The sequence below is a fragment of the Rhopilema esculentum genome, chromosome 4 (assembly GCF_057945365.1).
Source record: "Rhopilema esculentum isolate cy_ngs chromosome 4, ASM5794536v1, whole genome shotgun sequence".
Classification (NCBI taxonomy): domain Eukaryota; kingdom Metazoa; phylum Cnidaria; class Scyphozoa; order Rhizostomeae; family Rhizostomatidae; genus Rhopilema; species Rhopilema esculentum.
Window position 1 is genome coordinate 6,180,583 of NC_142818.1, and position 10,022 is coordinate 6,190,604.

At 36.8% G+C, this 10,022-nt stretch overlaps 1 protein-coding gene across 1 annotated transcript; it reads right to left on the reverse strand.

Annotated features, from left to right (window-relative positions):
• Positions 1-1,321: 1,321 nt before the first annotated feature.
• Positions 1,322-9,165, reverse strand: LOC135690780 (plasmolipin). Its single transcript, XM_065208440.2, has 4 exons — positions 8,966-9,165; positions 2,985-3,197; positions 2,220-2,372; positions 1,322-1,576 (listed from the first exon to the last, which is right to left on the reverse strand). The coding sequence occupies exons 1-4, from the start codon at positions 9,068-9,070 to the stop codon at positions 1,484-1,486; spliced, it is 564 nt and encodes a 187-aa protein (XP_065064512.2). The 5' UTR covers positions 9,071-9,165; the 3' UTR covers positions 1,322-1,483.
• Positions 9,166-10,022: the final 857 nt, after the last annotated feature.

Here is a 10,022-nt window from a genome sequence, read left to right on the forward strand (position 1 = left end):
ATTAATTTTGTTATGTATGACTGCATCAATGTGGATTCATTGGTATGTTGCAATAAATCTGAACATTTGTTGAGTATAATTCGCCTTCCACAGGTATTGGGGAAGGGTGTGTCCCTGCCGCTTAACCAGGGAAAGCTCAATTTACAATGCAAATTATAAAAAGAATATATACAACGTATTGTAATAGAAGTATGAATCATACATGGAAGAAAGATTTACACCCTCAACAAATTTGAAAGCCAATGAGATGAGAAGTTATACAATTAAGAATAATCAAGAGTGCATGGTCCCAAAACAGAGTACATGTCTGCTTCCAGCAAAGATAGTTCTCATATGTGCAATTTGTTTTATTCATTTTATAAATGTCTAAATTGCCATGAAAGCTGTACCATTTTAATGTTTCGGAAAAAAGATGTTTGTACCCTTTTTATTCGTTTTGCCCCCCCCCCCCGTTCAAACCTGCGTCCGGCGGTCATGGTTCCTAAACACGCTACAATACTGCATATGTCACTACACTACACTAAGAATGATTATTTTCCAAAAAGGGCCATAAAGAAATTGATTATTGGGAAAATTATTTTTCGCCGATATATATTTAGTTTCACTGATGTTTTGCAATAATTCATATTTGAGCCAGAAGTCTTTCCAATCAGAGAAACTTCAAGGATTTGCAGTATTTGGCATACTTAACCATACTCAGGGCGGCCAATAAAGGGGGGGGGGCAAGAGTTTTTAGTATCTATGCTGAAACCCTAGATACAGATATAGGGACCACGGATACTTTGCGAGAGGATCTTTACAATGCCCTTCACATGACTAGACCTGCAGATGACTGAATGCTGGACGGATCACAAAGTGACTCGTTTATGAAGCTTCAAATTTGCCAGGAGCATGGGCGTAGAGGAGGCTAAACGTTTAGGGGGGGGGGGGGGTCTTAGCTTAGGTCTTGCTTGAATATTGCTGCTTCATTAAGATAAAATTGTCCGAATTGGCCTGAAACTCTGCCATGGTACCCATAATTCTGCACGTTTCTTCAAATGGTACCCATAATTTCACACACCTTTAAATTCCGCACTTTTCAGAAAAAAGGTACCCCTAAAAAAAGGCACGTCCCCGTACCTTCAAACATGTTAAGGTCCCCCCTTCCTCCGAGCCTAAGGCTTGCCTTGTCCATGCAAAAGTCGCAAGCCATTCCGCCATTATTACCTTTAATTCCGCAAATCAGCTACCTTTAATATAAAAACCATTAAGTAAAAGCAAGAAAAAATAGTAGAATCCTAAAGTAGATGAGCCATTTCAGCCGGTTACAGAAAGAGACAGGTTCTTTTGCGTAGGTTCTACTATGTCCTGTAAGCAATCTGAAGATACAAATTTGCTGATACACATTAATGATGCATTCTATCTTTATACGATATATGTAATCGGGAAAACTTAATTACAAAAGAAAACGATTGTCTTTTCTTTGGAAGTTGAAGGAACAGTCCTACACTGGCATTGATGGGCCTTGGTTGCGATGGTTGAAAAAATGCAGCACGCTATCGAATATAAACGCGACACAGCTAAAAATCCCAAAAGCCTGAAAAAGAACAAGAGAAAAATAATCTATTAATGCCTTGAAATAAATATTAGAGGTTGCGATTTTTATGGAAGATTTAGCTTTGAGTACTGTTCTTTTGCCTTTCTCTTTGTTTCTTTCAGTGACGTTGGCAACCTCTACAGGTAAATCGCCCCCCCCCCCCCCTTTGCAAATCGCAAAGGCCCCAAGACTGTCTCAGATTGTAAAACCAGATTGTAAAAATTACTGTTTATGTTATATTCACAGTTAGAAAAACTAGTTTACAAGAGACAATATCACATGACCGTGTAAAGCTCTTGGAAAAAATAAACTGCTGATTCAAAAATCATACACATTTGCCTCAAACAGCAAAATGAAAACTAAATGAAAAACAATGCCCATGAAATGCCAGCACATGCATAAACTGTACAATTGTGCCCCAAACGCAGTGAAGTAAATGAACCCTTATTTTTCTGATTAGGACAAGAATCGAAACAGTGTGGCTTGCCAGCCCTCCATCATAAATTTCACAGATAATTATAAAAGCTCTAAGCAGTCATGACATTCGCGTTGCGCAGGGTGCTTTTCTCAGTTTCACTGGGTCCTTCATACTCGAAACTAAATAAGCACAAATCAAACATACTTAATTGAGTTAAATGCTTACCACGGCAGCCTTGTAAGTGGCGCATGTCGTGCTAAAAAATTTGTTTTTACTTATTGCATCACACCAATAGCCAGGAAAGGTTGCAGCATCCCCTCCAATGATGGCAGATGAGACCAACAGCAGCACTGCAGCACATCCATAAGAAATTGAAAACTATAAAAAAACCATAGGATATTTTCAGCACATCAAAGCATGTAAGTCTTCCAATTCATGCCTAAAGAAATAGATTAAAAAGCTTGTGAATTTGTTCTGCTTCCTTACAGAAGGTAGGTTTCAGCTGCTAGAAATGTGTAATTTGGAAGGATCCATTCTACAAAGTTCCAGAAAACATTTGCACAGCACACACACAAATAGAAGAAATTGTCTCATGGAGATTCTCTAGACAAAAAAAATCATCTGTCGTCTTGTCTGAAAATTTTTACATTAGAAAGCGTCTTCAATGGGAAACTCAGAGTCCAGAAAAGTTGTTAACCTTCCTCCAGACAAAAACACCCCAGAAGGCAAACCTCCCTCACAAAGAAAGTGGGCATTGCTTGGATGTGTCATAGGAGCTTCTATTGTTTTTTGCGGACCTTCCTCCGGTCAAATGCCGTGCGACTGTAATGTTTTCCTGACTCAGAGGGAACTTTCATTTATGATTGAAATGATTACGTCATCTGCCAGTAAAAAAAGCTCTGAAACAACACCGAGGTGAATTAAGCTGATTCTCCTTGAAAATTCTAAATGGAAAACAAAACATTATATGCAGGTGAAAACATAACTTACAACAAGCAACTTGCTTGGAATTCGCAACCTCTCAGTGAGACTCAACAATCCAAAGATGAGCATGATAAAAACAAGTATCCAAAGAGTGACTGTGACGAACAGGAAAAATCCAATTGAACCAGAAGAATATGTAAGGTAGCCCTGAAGATTGGACACGTATGGATATCCATTTCTAAAGCCACTGCATAGGGCCCAAGCTAGCAACAACATAACCTGGAAAAAAAATTAAAGAAAACTTAAACATTTCATAAGTTGCCAAACCTTATCCAGGAAAATGTGTTCTACGAACCATCACACAATGAATCAAACCTACTGGTTGGGCGAGATGGGGCAGATTGCCCTGGCTCCAAGCTGTGTGGAACCCAAAAAAGTTAAAAACAAATTTCTAACAATAACAAAGGAAAAAACAATCATAGTTTCAATGACATCATGTTTTACCCAACGCCTCTGAAAAGCTCCCAACCAGCATGCAAACCTGTTCATGTTTTTCATCTTAACAAAAGAAATTTTAGTATTTCAATCAGGTTTCCTAATCAACAATTTAGTATTTCAATAAGATTTGGGAACTGCCACTTTTGCACATACTCATACCTATCAAGTATTGTGTAATTTCAGTGATAAACTGAAAATCTTACATTTGAAACAAAGAAAATCAAAAAATTGAATATGTTTGCTCTTTAAAAAAATAAAATATTTGGAACATGTCTTATTCAAATTCAGGGCAACGTGTTGGCTAACCACCTGTATATTCTGACAAAATGTTGATGAAATTTTAAACTTAGATAGGTTTGTCATTTTAATTTTGCCAAAAAGTAGACTGAAGTTTTGATTGATAATCGTGGTTACTTTAATAGGAAATGAGTAGAAACGACTGTGAAACAAGAAGAAAAAAGTAGGAAACAAGTAGTAAACGAGTAGGAAACAACTAGGCAACAAGCAGAAACAAGTAGAAACGACTATGAAATATACAGAAATTGGTAGGAAAAATTTCAACTGAGGCTGCGATTTTATTTATTTAGTGGAAATCCTGCCTTAATAGCTATGATTTGCAACCTAAATGTTACCAACCTAATAGAAAGTGAAAAAACTTTGAGTTAGGCCCCCTCCCAAAACAAACGGCACAAAGGTAAGCATACTGTATTATCTAATGAAAAACCATCTTAGAATAAAACATGTTGCTACAATTCCACCAAGACCTTAAGCAATTGGCAAACTTTCAGCATTAATGTTTTCTAGTCATGTTAGGGTAAGAAACATCGACTCCATGAATAGAAAACAACTGTTTTAGTTTAAACAACTGTCAAAAGCAAACTTTCTTTGTTCACAAATAATCATGGAAAATCTTCAAAAACAAACAAGTGCTTTCTGAAATTAGGCTTGCTCAGTACATGTTGTGATTCTCATGCTAAGTGATAAAACAAGGAGCTAAAAAATCAAGATCATCATGCCAAAAATTTTCTTGCATACTTTTTCAAGTTACTGACCCATATCTGTCAACTATCCATTATTGATAGTGACTCTAATTTATTCAAAGTCATTATTTAAAGAGATAGAAAAGCCACAACAAATACTATTCCAACAATGAAACTTGTGAAATTTTCTTCGCTAATTATATCACTGATAATCTTTGTCATAAAGAGATCATTGTGTATGACACAAATCCCATGCATAGTATATTTCATTTCATGCATAGTATGTATGACACCAAACTATTTGGCTTAAGTCAAATTGTTCAAGGCAAAGTTAGACATAAGAAAAACAGAAATATCAATAAATCAGCAAATTGTAAACTGATCACATAAAAGAGCAGCATTATAAACAGGACGAAAGCAGCCTTTTTAGATAAAAAATAAAAGCAGCACAGAAGAAATTCAAGATTCCTGAATTAAATGGTCTTGAAACGGTAAATTTGCGGAGCATTTACGGCCTTGTGCGGCGCAAAGGAGCAGATGCTTGATAAACTGAGCACCTTCAATATTCTAGTTTTAAAAATGAGCACCTAGGAAAAATATGGCTTTATTAGGTAGCTTTCATGTTTGATAAGTAGTCAACGATGGTTTGAAAACAGGCCTTTCCTGAGACACTGGCTATAGCCCACACCCAGGAAAAGTCCATGCTAAAAAATTGTGAGGGCTTTTTACCGCCTGTGCAGTTGTTTATAACAATATTCTCATTCAATCCCCTTCATCTCACTCCTCAATGTTTGAACTACTTACCACTATATATCAGGGTATTTTTAAAAATGTCCTTCCAAAGAGACACAGGTTCACTGTTCACAATTACAATTATATTTTTATAGGAAATGTTTTCTTGCAATCAATGCGAACCCATGCGAACCCTGATTTAACTCCTACAAAATTTTTTGGCAATTTTATGTCACTTAGATTAGTTTGAAATTATAAGAAAGCTTATCTTTTATGATGAATAAACAACAACAAATGTTAAAAAGTTTGGCGTCTGGCTTCTGGCAGTTTGGTGTCTGGCTTTATCCGATGTTGTAACTATTGTAATGTTGTGAATACATCGAATCGTTTCGTCTGTTATGAAAAGGTTGCACTGTTGACAGTGATCTTGATTCTTCTTTATTTTATATTATTTTTATTTTTATTATAAGTTTTTTTCAAAAATTGGGAGGATTTTTTAATTGTCGGAGGTTGGGAGATGACCTCTGAAATCGGGAGTCTCCCGGTCATATCGGGAGGGTTGGAACATATGCTATTTGTACCATACGGATTTTGCAACAGAAAGTTATCTTCCCGATTTCGAAACATTGTTTATCTAGAATCGTTTGCATATGTACCTAGCCAATTTGCTTGCTGTGCTTTCTTATCTTGGGAAGAGTTGTTCTTGACAATTTTGAAAAAAATTACAAATACCGCCTTCTAACTGCACCCAAACAGTTGCGAACTATGTTTAGGCCACATTGAAATCACAAGCTTGAAAGATTTTGAGACTCTCCTGGAACCTCCGGAGAGACACATATATGGAGAAAAAGCTTTATTTGATGGTATAGACCCATACACAATGCCCAAGAGGAACTGGAATGCAAACATAGAGTACTATCTTTCAGTGACATACATTAATATTGTCAACTACCTATTTGTTATATAGATGCCTACATTTTCTTTATCAAAAGTGGATAACATAACATTTGAGTTTGATACAAAATGTTCTGTGGTGTAAAGAGGCCTAGTCGTAATCTGAGTCCTTCATTGAGACCTGTTGCACTAGAATGTATGACTTGAAATTTAGAGCGAGCTAGCCAATCTCTTTATTATTATGCCATAGTGATATTACAATACCGCAAGAGTTCACTCATCAAGATTCATTAAAAGCAGATTAGAGTCAGCAAGAGTATAGATAGGGACCAGGAGACCTGGTCACATCGAGGGGAAGGACCAGGCATCTGCTAGATAAGCACAGCTATTTAGTGTCCTGAAAGCTACCTTCAGATGTTTAGCAGTAGCAAGTATAAAAAATACAACAAAATAACAGATGTATACTGATTCTTAGTAAAAAAGGTGGTGAATACACCTTTTTCTGTAAATTTATTGTTGTATATAAGAGTGTGTACTTGTTTTGGACTGTTTTCCTTCAAATTTGATTTAATCAAGCGGATGTGGCCAAATGCAAATATTTCCATTGATAAATCTGTTTACAAGTATTGGAAGAACCCTAGTCAGGTCACTGACCCAGTCGCAAAAAACCATTTGAGGCATTTTTCGAAAGGGGCTACAACCTATCTTTTAGCGTATCAAACTGTGCAACTCTTTAAATTTTCATGCTTCCATCACAATTGGCATAATTTTTTTACTTATAGCCCTGACTTTTTCTTGGGAATCTACATTTAAATCTTTATCAAGAGGCGAGATAACCCTCGGTAACTTGAAAAAGACTTCTTATCCCTTCCAAATCTGTGCTTGATCTAACTGTGGCCTAGCTACTCCTCTTAGGCATGAAAGCACCTGAATTTGAAGGCTGTTAGAAGGCGGTACTTAAAAAGTTTCTTAAAAAGTTGGCTAGGTATATAAAATGTTTCGTAATCGGCGAAGATAACCTTCTGTTTCAAAATCCATATGTGGTATAAAATAACGCATTGCTATGTGTATCCAAGCTTAGGTTGTGATCCATCATGGCGGCAATAAGTTGGTCACGTGACAGGTGGGAATAATCTATTGACAATTTTCCAAAGACCAAAAAGAGCGATGTACCGCTCGCCTGCTAAAATGCTCATGGCCAGGCCTGTTTAAATTGCACCGAAAAGCAGTTATAACAGTACTATTGATGTGACAGCTTTTCCGTATCATTTTAACCTTTATGGTACCAAAAAAAAATTTGGCTTATTTTAGTCCCAACATAATTTGAACTATTCACACGTTTTTAATAAAAAAATTACTTCCTGTATGGTTAAAAGTTGTGGCGCAGATTTAGAATGGTTCCTTCATCACACCCTACTGTCACAGACAGTTTTTCAGTGTTCAATAAACATGCGTCATGCGATTCCTTTATTGCAATTTAATGATGATTCCAAGGACAACAAGACAAAGTTTCTGATAAAATTGTAATCTTTACAAAATACAAATGGCAGAGGCATGCTATTTTAGTACTTTTTGAGAAGCAGGTGCATGACAAATATCCATTTGTTTCACCTAGGAGCATGCAGAGGGGAGGGCGCACAATCAGGCGCCTGAATTTGAGAGGCCTGTCAATTATTCCATTCCAAAGAAGGCATGCAAACAGCAAAGTAAGTTACTTCAAGCCCTTCAAAAATTCAACATTTGAACAAGCTCACCCCTTTGTCATCAGTCAACTACTTTGGTTGCTATTCTCTTACTCATTGGCCATCTGGCCAAACTGCCTAGGCTCTCCTCATATTTATAATAAAATTTAATAATAATGATAATAAAAACTGGCACAGTCATAGCTTCTATAAACCATACTAAGAAGTTGGTTTAGATTTCATGGCAGTTTTTGATAAGATCTCAGGAGTGCAAAAGCAATTACCCAGGAGTGCAATAACGCACTCTTCAACCTCTTTGAAGCTACTACTTCAAAGAAGAAGTTACTAGGTTTAAATCTAGACTTGAACAATGCCACGGAAAAACTTGAATTCTTCTTGTTTGGAAATAAATCGTTGTAAAAATGGTTTCATTTTACGCAGGTGAATTTTTATTTCATATTTGTGTAAGACACTCTATATTATATTATATTTTGTTTGGGAGAATTTTGAGCTGCAAAACATTGCTCAACGTTGAGTTTCATGTCTTTTACTGTCCCTTGGTGTAAACATGGTGAAATAAAACAGACAAAAGTGCTACCCCTCTAAGGTCAAATTTTCTTGTTCACTCACTTCTCGGTTTATTACTGCTGAAGCACTCTTGAGAAACCTTTTTTGATTTATTGAAGCTGTTGTGTGGCTGCATCTAACATGGTCAACAATTTTTCAAAAACTAAAGACAACTTCCCTGTAAAAATTTTATAGGGACTGGCATCTCACATTTTTTCAAACAATAATGTATTTATGTAAAATTTACATTTCTAACTAGGTATTCTATGGCGTCAGCAAAATTTGCAAACTTTTCCAGCCGAAATTTGCCATGAAATATGCCTTTTTCACCCAATTCATGCATTCAAATGTTTTGTATTGTAAAAATATTGACAAAAAGTGCCGCCATTTTGAACAAGGTGGTGCAATACTTTTGTGAGTGAGTGTATAATAGGCTGGTTTCGTAAGGGAATAAGGGAATTCAAGCTGGTTTCGTAAAATTTTTGCATTTCGAAAAGAAGACAAATTAGCAAACGATCGTACTTTACTTGCGATTTTGCTATACTTGTGATTTCCAAAATCGTCCTTAAAAAGGTGAGAGCTGTCTATGACAGCTAGCTATCAAGAAACAAAAAAGTTGGCGACTACCTACCTACCTTACCTATCTAGGTACCTAAATGTGTGTAGGACAGTAAAAAACGAAATGTCAACTCACGAATTCCACAATTTTGCAAATTCCTGGCAACGTAGTTAGATAGCCCGGGTTGAACTTAATCAAACCTTTAGCTACTGCAGCAGGTGAAACGCCAACATCATCCATTGTACTTCCTTACTTCCTTACAGCATGCAAACGAAACAGAAACTTTAGGCCTCTTGATTTCGACTTCTTCCCGCTGAGATCAGTTGTAGCCTCTTCTTCATTGTCAAATGGGTACCACACCCACCAACTAGCTGCCCTTCCCTTCTCATAATGCTATGGAAACTGGAGGAGGGGTAGGTAATATCATTCCATTTTAATAGCATTTCGGCAAAAAGATTCTGCCTCACCCTATTATTTGAGCACGCAACTAGAAATGATTAAGTCAAATTCGAGAGTTAATTTTGGGTGCTAACTTTAAAAAGTTAAAAAGGCGAGTTTTAGCATAAAGTGCCCTGACACATAGAACTCGAATTTCTTTCAAAACAGTTATTTTTCTTGCAATTATAGAGAAAACAGAACTTAAAAACCTCCTACTTTGAGTTCCTATCTCCTTTGACTTCCTACAATGCTTTGAGAGTCTCCCAGGGGTTTTCGGGAACAAGGTAACATGAAACATTTTGTTTATTTTTCAACGGGATCGTTGAAGTGCATGCCTAAGAGAGGACTGGGTACCGGTACCCTAGTCAAAAATAGCATTTGGGGACATTCTTTAAGTTTTATATGGATTTCCTGCTGCTATATGTCTGTACTGACATAAAATTTTTAGTCTATAACAGAACAGTACTTTGCTTTGACGAAGCCCCGTACTATGCCAGGGCGAAACATTAGCTTTGTTTAGGTTATTTGTGTTCGCTGTTGTTTATTCTCAGTGCATTGCAATGTTTCCAATTCTGCCTATTCTATCGACTTCCCGTCGCACTGGAGTCTGTCGAGCAGTTGCTAACGTACACCTATCAGCAGCGGTTTTAGGGACTGCGGGGCCCGGGGCCAAAAACATCTGCAAGGCCCTTGTTCTTTACAATTTCTTCTTCACAATTTCATCTTTTTTCTTAGGTGTGGGGCCCCTTTTGGC